Source organism: Charadrius vociferus, unplaced genomic scaffold (genome assembly GCF_000708025.1).
Source record: "Charadrius vociferus isolate BGI_N301 unplaced genomic scaffold, ASM70802v2 scaffold608, whole genome shotgun sequence".
In the NCBI taxonomy this organism is placed as follows: domain Eukaryota; kingdom Metazoa; phylum Chordata; class Aves; order Charadriiformes; family Charadriidae; genus Charadrius; species Charadrius vociferus.
The window spans coordinates 549,272-568,556 of NW_009649605.1; the positions used below are offsets into that span (position 1 = coordinate 549,272).

General features: G+C 41.3%; 1 protein-coding gene across 1 annotated transcript in view; it reads right to left on the reverse strand.

Annotated features, from left to right (window-relative positions):
• Nucleotides 1–1,868: 1,868 nt before the first annotated feature.
• OXSR1 (oxidative stress responsive 1) overlaps nt 1,869–19,285 on the reverse strand; it is an 87,243-nt gene continuing 69,826 nt past the window's right edge. The window contains exons 9-19 of the mRNA XM_009890479.1: nt 18,712–18,845; nt 16,566–16,614; nt 14,211–14,276; nt 13,840–13,962; nt 9,578–9,613; nt 7,762–7,929; nt 5,902–5,975; nt 4,924–4,976; nt 4,442–4,510; nt 3,500–3,564; nt 1,869–2,610 (exon numbers count right to left, since the gene is read on the reverse strand). Of these exons, the coding sequence (XP_009888781.1) occupies nt 2,536–2,610; nt 3,500–3,564; nt 4,442–4,510; nt 4,924–4,976; nt 5,902–5,975; nt 7,762–7,929; nt 9,578–9,613; nt 13,840–13,962; nt 14,211–14,276; nt 16,566–16,614; nt 18,712–18,845 (912 nt within the window). The 3' untranslated portion in view covers nt 1,869–2,535. The remainder of the gene's footprint in view (nt 2,611–3,499; nt 3,565–4,441; nt 4,511–4,923; nt 4,977–5,901; nt 5,976–7,761; nt 7,930–9,577; nt 9,614–13,839; nt 13,963–14,210; nt 14,277–16,565; nt 16,615–18,711; nt 18,846–19,285) is intronic.

Here is a 19,285-nt window from a genome sequence, read left to right on the forward strand (position 1 = left end):
GAATATTTTACATCTTTCATTATAATCTACAATACACCAAAGTTGTGAAGAGGATCCGTTTTCATTAACAGAGCATTGTCCTTGAAAGTAGGAACTAACTTAAAAATACCACCTGCTTCCAGGTTCAGATCAGAAATTTGCACAAAAACCAAATTCTTAATGACACTGGAAAACAATTATGAACAGCATTGGCACTTACTGGAACAACATCAGAAAAGACAGTTGTCTAGAACTGTAATAGCCCAAGTAAATATTTTGGATCCCTATCCAAAACATCTGGAAATCTATAGAACAAAAAAAAAACCCATCAGTTTCTTCCTTACTTAATTTCTCCAATAAAGAACTAAGGAGCCTTGGGTTAGTGCGAGCTCAAGCTCTTTAAGTCCTGGCTTTGGGAAGGTGGGGAATAACTTAATAAATAGAGATGCTGCATTGTTCCGTTTGAGCAGTTTGAGTCCTACCTTTCTCAGCACCAGTACAAAAATGAACAAGGGGGTCCCCACGGCATGCAGGCAGAAGGGAAAATAATACTGTACCACGACTACCTTGTCTCGGTATCCTAAGGGTTTCCAACCCTTCCGTATCAACCGCAGGGTAACAGGGAAATCGAGATGCCAGCCCGCTCTTCCCAAGCCAAGAAGCTCGATGGCGGAAGCTATAGGGAGTGCTTTGTGTCAGCCAACAGGAGAAAGTGCCAGAGGTGCCACACGCACACGCTTGGCCAAACCCAGCCACCACCAACTCCCTGCTATCGGGCACCCGCTTCCTGAGCTCCAGAACATCTGCTCAGCACCCCGGGATGCTCTCGCTCCCAAACCCTCTTTCTCCTCTCCCTCCCCTTCACACTCACCAGCCATGGGGCTGCAAACAGCCCACGGGGACATGCCCAATATCCACCTAGGGGCTAAAAGCAACAAGGGCGATATAAAAAGAACATGCACAATTCAGGAAGCTTCCACAGCTGCTCATAGAGAACAATATATAAATACAGATTGTTCATCTGAAGACTTGGAAATAAAAAAAGAAGTCCTAATTGAACCCAGTCATTTTGCTTTAACGCTCTGTTTCTGCATTGTTTGTCGCTGATGGAAACCAAACACGTTTCCATCCGTGTGTTAAATTACAGGCTTACAATTTCTGTGTAGAAAACACTCCAGAGCCAATAGCAGTTACAAAGGCCAACTGTGAAACAGTAGGAAACAACAACAACAAAAAATAATCAACACCATTTATTATTCACATATTGCATTACAAGTGTCTCTTCTCAAACTCAGAGTATAATTTATATTATTCATGTAGAAACTCAAATTCAACACCACATAGAAATAAAAGCTAAATACGTGTGTGACAGGGTTTCGGTGACATCCTGATCAAACGCTGAGGCTTGGGCCGACGAGAAGGCTGACGGCCCAAGCGATTAGTGCAGGAGGGACACAGCCCGGCGCTCGCTTGCCCAGTACTACCACTCTACTGGCAATTCGTTATTGCTGTAAAACACAACAGGGATGGTTCCACGGGTACCAGTTTGCAAAGGACTGGGAAACACGTCGGGAGGACTCGCGCAGCCAGGCACGACAGACTGGGTTTCGGGAGCAGTTCGAAGTGCATCTTCTCCAAACGCAGAGTGACACAGATCTCCTCTCCCTCTGACCACAAATATTTTGTTGATCTTCTGAAAGATCGGTTTCCAGACAGCAATGCCTCATGGTCTGCTTCAAGAACTAACTACATCTAAGATGCAGAATGAAAGACGGTTTTGAGGAAGGACTGCTTAATGTAAATTAAAAGGTTCAGCCCTCATGCCACACCTGGCACTCATGTGGAGAGAACCAAAATGGTAAAAAAAAAACCAAAAAGAAAAATTAAGGCAGTTAACAAAGGGAAGCTGACTTCTAACACCTCAAAGTCAAGGAACTTCTCAAAAACACAAACACAAGGGAAGGCAGCTCTCCCTCCCGTGGGTTAAGACTTGGCTTGCTCTCTCAGGTGCAAGCATTCAAACCAGCAGTTTTAAAAAACACAGCTGAAGAGAAGCAGATTTCTCAGCACTCCAGGTGACCCAAACAACATGTACATTGGTGTTTCTGATAGAAGGAGAAGCAGGTGAAGAACAGAAAAAAAAAGATCCGTTCAGTATTAAAACTTGTGCAAAAATAGCAAGTGAAAAAAAAGAAACCACATGTAAGCAAACATTTAGGCAAGATCATCAGAGCAGTGGAACCCCCTGCTTCGTACTCAGTAGTATTTTTCTTTAAAGTAAGGCAATAATAAAATGAACATGCAGGCAATGATGTGTTGGATCTGCATGTTTGAGATGACAGATACAAAAACATGAGAGTTGTTTACAAAAGGTGTAAACGCCATCAGTAATTTCAGGAAGGTTTGTGATCCTATTAAGGAAAATGTTAAAGCTTCTAGGAAGGGGCTGTAGTTCAATTCTTTGGCAGTAGTGGTTTTTTTTTTTTAGGCTAACAGAAGCATTACAAATATGCACATGTGGGTTCTCAGTTGGGAAACATCTCCTGGGACCATTGTTTAGCTGATGCTGAGCTGTGCAAATCCTATAAGTTTGCCATCATCAGGAATATCCGAGCCTTCAACACCAGATGCCTGAAACACAAGGAACAGAGATCCAAATAGCAACACACATGCTCTCCTCTCCAATACATCCCATGCTACATATCACAGCACGGTGTATCAGATACGGTCTGGGGAGGGAGCACTCACAGGACAGCTTTGCACTGTATTCCGCAGCTTGCACTACCCAAAGTTAAAATTGGGGTTGGTGTGTCCCGTCCCGTCCCCGCTTTTTTTTTATAAGCTAGGAAGGGCTGGGACTGAAGTTTTGCCAATGTCTGCTCTGACGAGGGCTACATGCACTAACTGGGGCAAAACAACTCCTTACAGAAAGCATCAAAAATAATGGCACTTACTACCTCGCTATCAATAAGCCTTTGCTTTGCCACTGTAACTGCCTCTGAATTTCACCACCTCTGACAGACCGATCTGCTGTTATTTCTCCTCCCCCGGCCTATCTTAGTTTTGGTTCTATTCTTTCCCCCTCCTCCACTCTTTTTTTCACCTTCATTTACTCTAACAGACAATGTATCTGGACCTCCCCACTCTCCTTCTCCAAGAAAGGAGTCCATGGCATCTCTTCACTCACGTACTTGCCCTGAAGTATTTCTACCCTTTCTGGCCAAGTGTATATTCCAAGCCCAGAAAATACTCTTTCTGTAACATTTTGATATGCTCATTAGCCAGGATAAGGGAGTGTTTGTATTAGCACATCATCTCATACTTATTTACCCCACGTGCTGGCTCAGAGGACACAAGCAGGGAGCCTGCATTGCCTACTGTTAGACAGCCAGTAGGAAGCTTTAGGAAAGAAGGGAGGATATTTAGAGTGCGTACATTAGATATCCATCACAGGCAACTATATGCAATGCCTTCTCTTTGCAAGTGACAACTTGTTCAATTAAGGAACAGGAATAAATACCAGTTTGAAAGTGACGGATCTGTTTGCTTGGGGCTCTTCCACAATTTTCTGCAAATTAGCTGCAACTGAAATCACACACACACAGAAAACGGGCAAATATTAGGACAGGCTAGAGAAAAACATCCCAAATTCATTAGGCCTCTTTCTATTACTCAGCAAACTTAGAACTTTTTAAAATGATAAAAAAGTTTAGGTCTCAATTAGACTCAATCTTCTTAAATCTAAAGCTTTAAACTGCAAAAATGCTGCCATTTGTTACTATGCTTCTTTTTCAGAGGTAGTTATTTTTTTCTGGATGTGGTGGGATTAGTAGTAATAAACTGCCCAACTGCACCTGGAAATCCAGTTAGTTTTGCACTAGCAGCCTTTCCAGATGTTGCTACCTGTGTCTAAGGAACAGTTTTGCTTGCTGTAGTCAAAAAACAATGGTAGTGCTGAAAATTTAAGTCTCACCTGCTGCACAGAAGGACACATTTATTTAGCCAACTGTTGCTAGAGGTAGCTGTTCACACCCATACAACACATTCTGCTGCCCTAGTGCACGCGCACTTCACACTTCCCTCCCCAGCCCTACTTAAAACAAAAAAGCCTGGCTGATCCCAGTCCCAGACCTCTCTTGAGCAGTACAGGCTTGTGCAGCAATTTGGCAATGCATATATGTTAGATGATAATGATTTAGCTAATGCATCAATTAGCCTTTGTTTTGCATTACAAGGAACATTTGCTTCATAATGTTTCCAACTACATCATATTCTTGCATGCTGGGGGTTGCCTAAATGAACCGGCACAGAACCGTCACCAGAATTAACAGCAGTTTTGTAGAGCCACTGGGGTAGAGAACCAAGGCCACAGCAAACTCTCCTAGTACCCACTAATCAGATTGTTTTAAACATGCAAAAAATTACTGAAATGGTTAGAACGGAAAAAATAATACGTAATTACCTATTACCAGATCTCTGCCATCAACAAGACCTGCTGAAATGAGTTCTTGAGACACACCGTCAGCGGTATCTGTAGGGGAGAAACCCAAGAGCCGGTCACCACATAACAGAAATTGTCCAGCTGATGAAGGCATTGCATAGAAACCTAAAGAAGCTAGTACAAACCAAACAGCAAAAGTGTTGTTTACACAAGATGGATATTAGAGTGTACACCAGGTGCAGTCAGACTGCTCTGAGCTATGCTGTCAAGCTCTCGAGATGGAATTCAAAGGGCTGCACCTTGGTCATATCTATGAACAGTTTTACAAGAAGGGTCTTCTCAACAGCAGCGCTCCAAGCCCACCCATAAGGTGAGCCCTTTAGGAAGGCACTGTGGACAGACACTCATACAGAGTTTCCATACACACAACTGCACAACACCAAACACAAAACTTCCCCTTCACCAAAACCACCTTCACACACCGGAATTTCCCACTAGCTCACCTCTCCCTGGGGTAAATTCAAAACGAATATCATTGAGCTCTTTTTTTGAATTCCTGTGGAAAGAAGAGAATTTTATATAGACGAGACCAGTTCATTGCACTGATCAGTGCGCAAAAGAAGGTGTTGTCATTGAATAATCAGTCTGTGAAGAGAAGTGAATTCATTGCACCCTTCCCCCTCAAAGGGCAGAAACTTATTACTTGGGTGTGCATCTGGAAGCAGGGCTCTCGGCACAGTCCACCTCTCAACCTGACAGAACCTGAGTGGGCTGAAGTCCAGGATAATTGAGTGACACCTCTCTGCTATAAGACCACGTTGTTCCACTATCCCAGCACCTCGTATCTGTCAGCAGATATATCCCTGGAGCACATTTTTCAGAGGAAGGAAGCACTCACTGACTGCAGATACACACGCATTACACAACTGTCCAGGAATGGCTGGGAGGTGACGCTCAAAAATCCCAGTACGATGCCTATCAACAACCATGATGGCTACAGAGCTGAAAGGCAGGTTCCTTAAATGAGAAACGTCAACATGTGCAATGATAGAATGGGCTTACAACCCTTTTTCTGGCTATTTCTAGGGACATACATCAGAATCCATGCCTCAAATTGGGTAAAAGCTCTTCACTGTCAGAACCGGCTGAAGTCTGAAGCTGTGCCTGAATAGTAAGATGGTCCAGCACAAGGCCAGGACCCTTGGATCCCTGATCCCTTTTACGGAAGCCAGCTAATTCCTCCTTCCCACCCCATTAAAAGTTTAGGAATATTTACACAAATATCAAAACCTCTTTCAATTTACAGCTCTTGCCGAACTGCTTTTCTGGGTCCCAGTTTTGGATGAGTGGATGAAATCCAAGCTGACAAACATATAACCACCACTCTTTTAATTAAAAGGCAAGACGCACTACAGAGGTCCTCCAGTATCCCTGCCTACAAAGATTCACTTTGACAGAACAGGGTAGTTTTGTGTCCTTACCTTAACCTTAGTACAAGGCTGATGGGGACTTTCGTATCTTCCTGTACCGGAGCTGCAGCAGGGACAGGTGGGGCCTGCAATAGCATTACATCATTTTAAAGCAGATTAACATTTCCTTTCTCTGGTTTTAAAACTAGAGATAACCTCAATCAACTATAAATACAAATAAAAGTTTAACTCATCATCGGAAACATGACACTACAGTGAAAAAAAGCGACATGCTAAGAAAACAGGAGAACTTCACGCTTAAATAGTAATCTGGGAAGTTCTCTCTGCAATTGTCTTGAAAACAGTAAAAGCTACACAACTTTGAGAAATGTCAAAATGGCAGACTTCGGAAGTGCTAAATGTAGAAAAACTGCTTGCTTTGCATCAAAACTTAAAGTTTTGGGGCACTCATGACAGCTTCAATACCTCCTGTGTTTTAATCCTTGCCCCAAACAAAAGATTTAAAAACATTATATAATTGTGAAGAGTACCTAGGAACTAATTTAATTGGCAGATTAGCACACACTCTCAGTTTCACTTTTTGTGAAACCAAAGGCTTTAAGAGCATCTAGCAGCAATTTTACAGGTATTTTCACCTCTAAATTACTTCTGAGTACTTCTGCTACTTCATTTTACGGAACTGACAGTCTCTGCCTTTACTGCTGCTGGTGTTTCCACTGCTGCATAAAATTCAGGGATTAAACACTGGACCCTTTTCAAGAGATGTGAAGGGGTTTGATTTAAGTATTAAAACTACTTTTACTGTAGCAAGAATATGTCAGACCCCAACTCCACTATTTTTGTTTAATGACTAATGCACTGTCTTTAACAGTTTTGTAAACAGGAACATGAGCTGACTGCAGTGAAGTGATATATGTATCTTTCAACATTCTTTAAAATAAAAGTAATTAAACATTTCATGGAAGCAGTAAGTAAGTCTAAGAGTTATTTTTCTGACCAACACTGCCAAGTCCCTTCCCCTTGGGTCTGCCAAAGGGTGATGGTAGCTTGCTCCCCTCCAACGGTGGCAGCCTCTCCCCACCAACAAATAGGAACGTTAGTGTCTTTTACCAAAGAGGTGCCATCATTCAGGAGTCTGGCAAACTCCGCAGTGCTTTACTCCAGCAAACCACAAGACATGTTCCAAATGTCTCAGCAATGATTTGGGTCGGTCATTTTTCTCCTTTAAACACTCTTCCCTGACTTTGCTATGCCTGCCTATCTGACCTATATCCTACGCTTCGGGATGATGTAGCTAAGAATTAAACACAACCTTGTCAAGCTTTCACATTCCCTGTACTTTCCCTCACAGGTCCATTCTCCCCTCTCTGCTTGAAATGGAAATGTCTGAACCACAAGGTTCAGAGCTTCCCAAAAATGGAGTTTCTCCACAATTTTTGACTGCTACAAGGACAGGTTTAACCTAGGCTTCCTGTGTCTCTTCTGAAGGCTGAAGAACTTTCATATTCTGGTTTCTTCCTCTCACTTTTCTCTCCACTCATCCCATAGATGCCAGTGATGCTGAGACACATAATGAGAGCCCATTTGTGCTGCACCTTAAATACCAGAAACAAGCAGCTGCCACTTGAATGAGACTCTCTTTTTTTCTTACCTTTAACCTTGCCTCAAGCCTGAGTCCACTCCCTAAACAGCATAAAAAGTCACCGCTCACCCACAGAATAAGAATGAAAAACTGCCGCACCCACATTGCCTGTCTTCCTTTTGCAAACCACCTGCCAATTATGCATAAGTAGCAGCACTAAATCAACTCCAGACAAGCAACTTCCATGGCTTCAGATCACTTTAGCACATCTGGAAGAGAACAGCTAAGCGCAAGAGCTGAAAGCTGGTACAAAGGGTTTCTGATCTTACCTGGGCTGCTGCTGGGGCTGCTGCTGGGGCTGCTGGAGGAGCCTGACTAGGTGGAGGTACAGCAGTTTGAGGTTGTGCAGGTACTTGTCCTGCAGCCTGAGGTAGTTGAGTAGGTGCCTGTGCTGGAGCATTGAGTGAAGGACCTGGAGGCTCAGCTGATGGGAACAGCTGCAAGCAAAAAGGCATTTTAATAAGAAAAGGAACTCAGAAGTTCCGACTCAAGCACCAGCTTTCCAAAAAGTCCTTGTTTGCTGCATAAATCACTTAGAGAAGTTCAATGCCAAGGGCATTCCCGGGCCTCCAGGACACTAACACTGATCCCAAGTTGGTGCTGAAGGGGATTTAATGTTTCTTTATGTCCAGGGACCCCTTCTGCCCTGATATTTGCAAGTTTTACTCACCAGTAAAGAAGGATAAGAAACCAAGACAGCACAATGACTGTGGATCTTGGACAAAAATTACACTCGGCAGCAGCAAGGCTGGATGCACACAGGTCATGTCCTAGCTTGAACAAGAGCACCCTATGCTTTAGTTTCCCCCCTTCTCAGAATCTGAGTCCCACTTATATTTTCAAGTAGCCATGCAGTCACAGCAGAGCAACTCTCCTTTGACTTGTAATTCCTTTCAGAGAACACATCCTAGCAAAGAATTAACTACCGCAAATTTATCCATTCGTAAAACAAAGGTCAGAGTCAGAGCAATACAGATATTCAGCTGAAAAATGAATTCAGAGCTTAAAGTTCTTCAAAATACACAAGACTGTTCAGGATTGGACTTAAAGTTAGTCCCTTGCAAAAAAAAAAAAAAATCATATGCAATTAATTTGAGACTGGGGGAAATGAGCTAAATGAAAGTTTAACCTTTTTTACCTCGTGTTATTCAGAACAGAGAAACTGATTTTGGCATGGTAGCCAAAGAACTGTAAGTTTGATGGCACTTCTTCAGTGTGCCCTCCAACTTACTCCACTAGGTTGTAGGAAAAATAAGTCATCTTGAATATTGATAACCTGGGCAGCAGACATCCATATCACAATATATATTACGGAATGTATCACGATCCCCAAGGGATTCTCATTTTCAGCTTTTTCTTTGAATTCATAGTTCAGGTCAAATTACAGTGCCAGAACTGCAGTCTTTCTTAAGATCTCCCTTTATAATCAATCCTTGGAAACAGATAAAGAAAGAACAGGACAGCCTATTTTAAGAATAATTTCTAGGAGACAGTTCTGTTTATCTTTCCACACAGGTAGGGAAAAGAATGACATAGCATAGTCTCTAGAAAATAAGCAGTCTCTACCACTGAAAGATAAGATATACTAATATTCCTAATGCAAGAAACCCAGGACAGAACTGAAGGAAGATTATAAATTACAACCAAAGTTTTGTTTGCTATCAAATACTACTACAGAATTATTTCACAGTTCTGAGCACAGGTTCCAAACCAGTGAATTAGATGATGCAAAACAGACGTTTTAAAGTTGTGTTCTATTGTGACGTGTTTTTTTAAGAGGAAATCGGAACACCATTGTTTTGCTTAGATTATTCTTGTGACCAATTCATTATCTTACAACATACAGACGTTTGCCACAGCAAGTAAAGTTGAAAAGATATACACCAAACTTAGCCCAGGAAGACCTCTTGGCATCGCACAGACAACGATTCCTTTTATAGGGATGTTTTCAAGTATAGCTCAGCTAGATACTAACTTCTGCTTCACACAATATTGTTTTCAAAGGCTAATAAAAACATGTTGCTTGAAACGACAGCAGTAACTAGGAGTCATCATTTCAGGAAGCCATTTGTAGTTGTAACTTACCTCGGAATTCTGTACAGGTTCTTTCACTCTGGGAGACTGCAAAACAGAGACAAAGCTGTCATTGCCCAGACAAAAGTAAAACTTACTGACTAGAAGGACTTGTCAGAACCGTATTGAACATATATGTAATCGCTTTCAAGTTAGATATATGCATTAAGATGCACAATAAAAGGGACACCACACAATTTGTTGGCAACCTAATCATATCATACCACCCAGAAACATGCAGTCTGTTTCAGAACTTGCAGCTGGTATTTACACAGTGGTATACAATACCCTAAGCTGCTATCACTGTTAACCATTAGCAAAACTCAGTACTCTTGAAGATCACTCAGACTGGATCAAATTACTTGTGCACCAAGATGGCAAAATCCATTTTAAGCTACCCAAGTCTTGCAGAAAAGGATAAACCACACAAATCTGCCTTGCATAATTCTGCTAGGAAACAAATCCCCTTCAGGTACTTAAGGAACTAGTTTGCAAACCAACTTACTTAAACCATACAAAACCCTGTGGGAGAGGGAATGGAGGAAAAAAAAAAAAATCAGCCTTACTTGTGCTAACTTATAGCAAAAAACCTCTTGCCTGCTCTCCTTGCCCAGGGACTCTGCATTATCCTGTGCCCTCTGTGAGAGAAAGCAAAAAACTGACGGCTATACACAAGTTCAGCAGTAAAACAGAGAGATCAGTGGAATGTAGGGGAAAGTGCAGTCAAAGCAATGCAACCAATCTTCACTTATCAGTGAAACAAAGATAACATGTATTAGCTATTTCACATGAGCAGAAAGGAATTGCCAAGTACTCCTGGAAATCCCTGCAATTAAGAGAGCCTGCAGCTTTGAGTTCTAACCTAATTACCATGTGGAGATAGACAGGAGGGATGGCTTGGTCCATGCAGGGATTAATGAAATAGATGTTCCTTCTCCACACAATGGTCTCAAAGACACATTGGAATTAGGACAACGCAAGTTTGACAGAAGAACATAAGTCTCATCATGCTGCTATCTTGAGCCAGTTTATGCACTAGCCAATGCCACTACCTTAACAAATGCAGATCAGAGCAATTTGTAACATAGGACCCAGAGAGTCCTATGAGAGAAGGTTAAAAAGTCTTATTCTCAGAACAGCAAGTTGCAAAAAGCCTTCTAGACAGGAGAAGAAGTAACAGTTCCTTCACGATGACTATGTGCAGACAGCGTCAGGAAAAAAGTCAGGCAGCTGGAAAGGTAAAGCCTGAAATCCATCTCAATATGTTGAGTCTTGACTTGACAGTTACCAGGCAAGATGAAAAACATGGCATTGGGCCCAGAGATAAACAGCCATGCTCCACATCTGCAGGCCAGGGCTGCAGCACTCTTCTTTCAGGCACAAAGCTCATATCCAAGAGTACGCGGATGCCTCAAGGAATAACTCAAAACGAGCTTCTCTGAAAGATCAGTGTGCTAGACACTGTACAGACAAGTATGGAAACGCTGGCCCTGCCCCACAGCTAACAACTAACCCAGATAAATGGCAAACAGAGGTAAACTAAGGAAAAACATGAACAGACAGAAAGGAAATAGGACAAACATTAAAAGATGTTTACCTAATTAAGGCACAAATAGGATGACTTTGAGGATGTGCTGAAATATATTAGTTTTAACTGACTCTTGCTTGTGTAATCAGAGATGATGTGAGTAACCAGTGAAATGTGACCACACAGAGTGCCGCTGCACAGATTTATTGAGTAATGGAAGGTGAATGATTTAAAAGCCCACACAGCATAACTGCTGTAATCCAAATTCAAGGTTTTAAATACCAAGAGCGAAGAAGTTCAGTAAGTCTTTATACCCAAAAGGTAACGTTGAGCCAGCAAGTCAGCTTATTCAACGAATTGGGCAGATATTTCTGGTTGGTTGTAATGAACATTTGTCTGCTTTCAGGTGCATTCCGAGCAAGAGAATTGTAAAATACACATTTGTACATATTAAATTCACCTTATTTTTTCTGTAAAGTGGAAACAAACAAGAAATACAAACACTTTACATTTATGTAGAAGCTTTTATGCAGGATAATTTGCTAAATAGTATTTTAGCGAATTAAGTCAAGCTGCAAGCCATTCTTTTACTTCAGGACTGACAGCAATAAAACGCAGGTAACAGCCAGAATCACAGAGCGGTTTGGGTTGGGAAGGACTTTTACAGATCCATCTAGTCCAATCCCTCTGCCATAGGCAGGAATAAAAAGTGACTACTAGTTAGCATAAGTTATTCTACCTTACAACTTAGTTAAAATTGCAGAGGGATTACAAGCAGGTGAAATTCACACCCTGCCTTTGAAATATGGCCAAAACACAGGATTAACACTAGTCCTCAACACAACCACCATGGCAAACACTGGCAGTTTAAATACAAGTCCTAAGATTGCTCAAAAAGGAATCAAATGAAGAGGTGCACAGGCATTCCTATCCTTTCACCTTCAGGCTGAAGAAAATGACTCAGAAGCTGTGCATGAGAAAGACAGCCAGGGCAGGATTCAAGCTCCAAGGCAGACGTAGTGAGTTCTAAGATGCCACGGTGCCCTTCCTGACCTCCAGAAAGGTACAAGTTTCCCAAAGTTCTGCACTATATCTACATGGGTAAATTTGGGATGCCTCCAAAATGGCAATATACATCTACATTTAGATAATTTAATTGAGATCTTCTGCTTCAACACCCATCCTAAAGGTTTCTTGAATGGGAGACCTACAAGTAAAGGCCAACCATGGCCCAAATTAGAGAGATCAGAACTAACAGCAGTATAAAGAAATATGCCAAAGCTCCAAGAAAAAAAAAAAAGGCTTGAAAAGGAGCTTGTAATCATCTGTATTAATCTGCTCTTTTCTGCCTAAGAGGAATAAAACAAGTAAGCACTGTTCAAAACATTGTAAACAGTGCTAAGTCATAGTATCCTGAGCTTAGAGACATGACAGAACAAGTTCTAAGTAATCTCTGAAATAGAGTTAGGGTCTTTCACAATATTCCCTCCTAAAATATTGTTATATATTTATATCAAAGTATATACACTATATATATTATACATTAATATAAAAAAAATTGATATTATACCTCAAAGACAAATTTAGAAGATTTCAGCTTATAAAGGAGCAAGAATTTCAGTACTATCCATCTGGTACCAAGAGATCCTCCTTGACCATGCAATAAGAAGCTAGATAAAGTAAGCTCTAAAAAGACACGATAGTTTTTGCCACAAAGTATGGAATTACTGTATCAACAGCAGCCTTGAAAAACCACAAGCATTTCAAAGGGTGCCAAAAAGATGCAAAATCTTGCATTTAAGTGTCTATACAGAACACCAGTAGAATAAAAGCAATGGAAGAGAAATGAGAAAAGTTGAAGTTGCAAAGGGATAGATGCTTCAAACCAATACTGCCATTTTTTCCTTTCCTATTGAAAAGCTTCCTCTAAAAATCCTTCACTGTCTCACTAATTCAATTACAGAATGATTAAAATGCATAGTCCACTTCAAGCTACCTGCTGTAGTGAAAAGGGACCAGGCAAGCCATTACAGTCAAAATCCATACTGCTGACTACTGGGAGGAAGACAATCTGGAAATTTATTGTAATCTTTTAGTTGATTCATTACTTCTCTGTGTTTCTCCAGGTTAGTCTGGGTTTGGGGTTTTTTGCGTATGTGGTGGGGAGAGAAGGAGGTGGTGTTTTTTTTGAGGATTTTCCAGCGCTAGATCAATTTGCTCCTTTTGACTTCAGGGATGCCATAACATTTTCTACTAGCACTAATCGATTTCAGTGTAACTGAGGGGACAGAACCAGGCCCTGTGTGTTTCAGGTATCAGCCATAAGCACCAGCCCTATTGATTTCAGCTCCATCCTGGAGAGGGCAGTAGGACAAAACCTCTCCTGACACTTCCAGAGGAAAGTATCTCAAACTGTCAGCACCCTTAAAACTAAAAATATCCAGCTCGAGTGACTTAGTATGCTGAGCTGGGAGCAGACTGTCTGAATTCATGTTCCCAGTTATGCTCAGCATCCCTGAATGAGACCAGCTGGGCACCAGAATGATGCTAGAAAAAAAGAGATCAATACAATTTCTTCAGCCTTCAGTCTGCTTTCCCTGGTTTGGCTACAAACTTGAGGGGAAAGATTGTAATCTACTGTGTATCGTACTTAAAACAAGGCCACATACTTCCCAGGGATATTTAGACATACCACAGTTAAAAAACAAATCAGAGACAACAGAGCTATCAGATTCTGAGGACCCACCCTGAGCTGTGAAATTGCTGCTCTGCCTTCCTCACTTTCTTCATCTAGTTCATCATCGCTCCATTCCCAGCCACCATCTTCAGTCTTATGAAGACGTCCGCTGGAACCTGGGACTCTCCGGACCTGCTCAGCAGAAAGACAGAGAACTGATACGTCAAGCAGACAGTTTCTATGGTTGATCCCTTTTAGGACAAATAGCACAAGAGAATCTTCAGGTTGCACCATCTGCCAGGGCACTTGAGTATTTTATTGAAATGTCCAGCTCTGTATCTAGAAAATGCTGTACTACAATAATTCTTATTAAAAATGTGAACACAAGCATAAAAAACTAGTATGACTGTAACAGCAAAAGCCCAAGAGGTTTTCAGTACCTTTTTTGATCTTTCAGTGATTGTTGGTGCTCTCTGCAACATCTTCTCTTGTAAAAACTCTTTATTCTGCAAAAGACAAAACACCAAAATTTTGCATTGCTGAAAATGTCCTTCGATTCCTTCAGTGTCTCCGATAAAGAAATTGTTAAACTATTTCTAGCAGAAAGTGTTTCATGTTTTACCTCCATTCCCCTGAAGATATTAACCACTTTCTTCCTTTGGACTACAGTACATAATGTTTCATCCTAAATACCTTTTAAGCTAGTGGTGGCACTTTCCCTATGCAAAGTGATGGGTAATTAACAATCAAGGAGTTGTATACTATTCTGATTTACTGGGGAATGTGCTTATACTTATTATATCTCAGCATCTGATACCCTGCTGAGACATTTGGCATTCTTCCATTCGCAGATACTACACCACCTGGATCCAGTTACTTTGCTTTATCTTGCCCCTAAATTTATGCCTGTCCAACTGTCAAAGGCAAACCCTCAGCTGTTAGGCAGACTGGGATGCAGGAACCCCTCTATGCTGGAGTAACAAGACAAAGGAATTGGGACAAGAAGATTTAAAGTGGTTGAAAGAAGGTATGGAACATATGAAGTTTAGAGAGGAAGTAAATGATCACAAGTGATTAAATATTGGGAAACTGCTGCGATGCTTTACTTTTAAGTTTTACTTTACTTTTAAATTTCCTCTTCAGCAAGCTACTCTGGACCGGCTAACATGTGGGCTCCTGAACGTACAATTTCCCAACCGCTTGAACGCGGAGCCAAACTGCGGGTTGCAGGGGAAGCAGGCCAGGCAAGCACCCTGGCATTAGCACCGGGATCTGGCCAGGTATTTCACACCGCGTGAGTGAGGTCGGACAGCCCTGCCGCCTCTGCCCAAGAAGTGCTCCCAGAACTCCCCCGTCATGGTTTCTTGCAGGCAGGATGGTGAGCCTCACAAACGTTGTCACTTTCTGATAAGTAGCTCCCAGCATTATCAAAACATACTTTTACATGACTGCATTTAAATAGATGGTTCAGTATAGATGTATAGAAGTTGGACTCTTCTGCCAAACTGACAGCTGTAACTTGAGGACAGTGGCTGATAGATGAAAGTAATTTAACACTGCATGTTAAGTGGCACACATTTTCACTTCAGGGTGCCGGTTTAAGTATTGCCTCATTTACAATAACGTTAATTTTCTACCACCACATATACTAATATGTTACTCTGCAGCAGCTTAATGAAAGCATGAAGGAGATTTTACACACAATGAAGTATAACATGAACCAGAACTCGCATAACCAAGCGGAGAAAGGTCAGCAATGTGTAAACCATCCTGTCACTTTGGACAGCAAGTGTGTATCCAGTACACAGATGCAGACTATTCAGTTGCCTAAAATCCCAACATGAACAATGAAAACCTAGTTAATACTGTCAAGAGCCCAGACATCAGTTGAACTTGTCCTAAAGCAAACTCCTGCATTTCATAAGCCGGATCACTCTCTAGACTTCCTTGGTTGCACATGTTAAGATTTCTGTCAACTTTAATAGGACATCCAGCTCCTATACAGATATCTAGATGTGGCCACTTCCTTTTAAGCATCTTAATCTGGGAGCCAAAAACTACTTCAATTAATTGGTGATGCTGCTGTGCTATCCTAGGTATATCTTTCTGACAGTTTAATCTGTGTTCTGCCGTGTATTTTGATCACAAACATGCAACAAAAAAAACCAAGCAAACAGAAAACATTTCCTCATACACATTCTCCCTTGTATTATTTCTGTCCGTCTCCCTCAATAAGACCTTGCACATTGCATACATGCTAATCTCCAGGCAGTAATTACATAAATGCTCACCAGCAGTTCACATCAAGGCCAGAAATGGAAGTTTCCTACTATTTTGTATCACAGGATCTTCACTTTCCATAAGGCAACACAGGGTGAAATAGTTTTAGGTAGCGTTCTGCACAGTGGGCCTCATTCACTGCTTTGCATTCAGACTGATTATAGAGTTTACTAAAATATAAGTTACATTTACTACCACAGAGACCTTTATGGTTGGACACGCAGCCAGAATGGCACCATTACAAGAGAAGAAAAAACCCCAAAAGCCACTGAGTGACATTTAAATGCTGAAGAATTTCTAGATAATTTCTCTTTAACAGCAGCATGCACAAGGAGGTACAGAAGAGGGGTTTCATTCTGTTTGTTCACAATCACCCATTCAACTCACTCAGCTATGCTGGCTCTAAGTGAAACAGCCCACACTGATGCCAATAAAGCTGTCACCATACCGATCATACTTCTGACAAGTCCTCTCCACAGCCTCTGCACACATCAGTTTAGGAAGTGTTTTCTTACCTTTGCTTTCGTGAAAAATTTGTGTCTTAAGAGTTCCGCTGCTGTCGGTCTGTCAATAAAAACAGATGTAGAAAAGAAATATAAATGCTCCCTTTCAACACAACGGTCTTCCAGGTTGCTGCAGCTTGTTGTAACATGGCATCTTATAAAAGCACCGGCTTCTCCTGCACAATTCCCCTAAAAATCAGTCAGTGTATTCCAAATAAACTTTACGCCAGTAGTCTTTTAAACCGTGTATTCTGATCAAAGCCTGTTCTGTTCAAAAGCTGCGAATAACTTCGGGCAGAGGGGGAGAAGTTGCTCCCATTTTAATGCTGAAAGTGAGTCTCTTCAAGCCAGTTTGATGGGATCACAGAAACAATTTACTCAAAATTGAAATGAAGGATCACCACCTACAGCAGGAGTGCAGTACTCACCACATGCAAGTAACAGTTATTTCAGAGATACTTGATTATACGCGAGTAATTAGTTCTATTAAACACAGGCGGGACGATCAAAATTCATCTGATAAAAGGAACTAGTATAAACTATTTTCCTATTTATTTTAGACTTCAGAATAACTACTGGAAAGTAAAAGACATCCTTTGGTCAGTTTAGAAGGCTTTCTAAAGACCCAGGCCTACATGAGAAAGCACCACTGCAGGCTGTACTTAAATAGTAACTGAGTTTAATTAGTGATTTGCAAAGGCCATTCAGCAAAGGGCTTATTTCACCTCAGAGTACTCGAATAAAAAAATCATCCACCTTATAGCAAGGGAGCCCCCAAAATAATTAAAAAGCAATTGCACTAAATTTGCCTCTTTGAGAACCCATACAATATGCATAAGCATATCTGATTCTGCAAGTTGCTCATTATGGGCTGGCCTCCTGCTCTCGTAGTCAGGATGATGACAGCGGCTGTTAGTGGTGCTTGAGAAGAGAGAAGGGGCATGCCATGATTCAACGTGATTATGTTTAATTCTGATCAGCACACGTTCTAACCTGCAGGGATACGATATGCTTTAGAAAGAAGAAAACACATCATGCTGGGAAAAAAAAAACACACGCTATCAGCATTTATCAAGCACTCCACTGGATTCATTAAGCATTTCAAGTGTAAAGCTTGTTAGAAGAGAGAGATCCCATCTCACAATGCGTGAGAAGCCTTTGTTCCTGGAGGGAACTGAAAAATGTCTTCATTATTATTATTTTATGAAGGGAATTTTCCTTTTCCAGAATTAGTTTTCTTACTCGGGAAAAAAAGAAAACTAAGAGGTATAAAATCTGATCTGTGGGAATGCTTGTTTCCTTAGCTTTCCATTTTAAGGACAACTATTTTTAATCTAAGATGAACACTCATTTAAGCAGCCTCACTGAGACTGGGAAATGCCGTGACTGTCCTCCACAGAAATACATCTGAGCTCTCCTATGTGACAGGCTGTGGGTTTTAAACAGTGCCGTAGACAGCCAGACCCTCACGCAGCTTTGAACGATGCCATAACACAGTGATACAATGCTATCCTGGGAACCACAACATGTTGGTAGTATTTCTAACATCACCGAGTAGTCAAGCTACTGCTACAAGGAAGACTGAAAGCATCATCAGGTCACGTAAGCGATCTGTATTGATGAAAACATGTTGGTAAAATTTGCAAGTGTTTTTCCTGATTTTCCTCCCCCAAACTAAATATTACTTATAATTAAGCACGCCAGAACTACACTGAAAGCCTTCTCTGCACTGGCAAATTTTGAAAAGTTTATTTATGAAGCTTCACAAGTAAACACACATTGCCCAACCTGTAATTTCTGATTTATAAAGACAGAGCAGTTTTGACTGGGAACAAAACATGAACTGCAGTCACCTGCTGGAGGTGGCAAAGGGGAGAATGGCACTACACAGGCAGTGGACTGGGATGCACTCTCATTAACCCAAATGGGAGACGTGTGCCCTGGCCAGGCACAATGCCAGACATTTATCCTTAAAAATAAGGACAGCCAAGAGAATTTGCTGCCACACAGCAAGATTGCTGTGTTCATTGTGACTGAAAGGCTGGAAGGGCAGAGAGTGTACCCGCTTTAAAAAATATGGAATATAATGCGTTTTGTGGTTTTGTTTTAGGTTTGTTTGTTGTTTTTTTAAATTTGTTTTGGTGTTACCTGTTCTTACCTTTTTTCAGGGTCTTTTTGTAGGCACGATGAAATCATCTTCCTAAATGACTTCCCATACTTCTTCAGCATCTCCTTATCTTGCACACCAGTTTCCAAAGATGGAGGATCATTTTGTAGCGTCAGCATTAAAACCTGGAAGAATTGCATCTATTGGCAATGAGATTTTTCTTGGCCTTTGTTAGAGACAGATCTTAGGAACACTGTATTTTAGACAAGTATTTTCATCAAGCTCTGAGTCAACAAGGACTGTTTCATTGCAACAGCTCTCTGAGGGCAACCTCAGCTCAGAGTGAAGCTTCTTACAATTTAGACTGTCTCCTCGCATTCACCAGACAGCAAAAACTCACCTACCTTTTCTGCAAGGCAATTACAGGGTTTCTCCTCTTCCCGCTGCTTCCCACATTCACTGACTTTGTAGAAACAATTATTTTCAAAAACCTTTACACCTCTGCAAATTCTTACTGTCAACTCAGAGGTTCAAGACTCGTACAACAGGATCTAGAGAGAGTTACCTCCACCTCCTTTCCTTGGGAAGCCAGACTAATCTATACCCCACAATTTATGCTACTCTT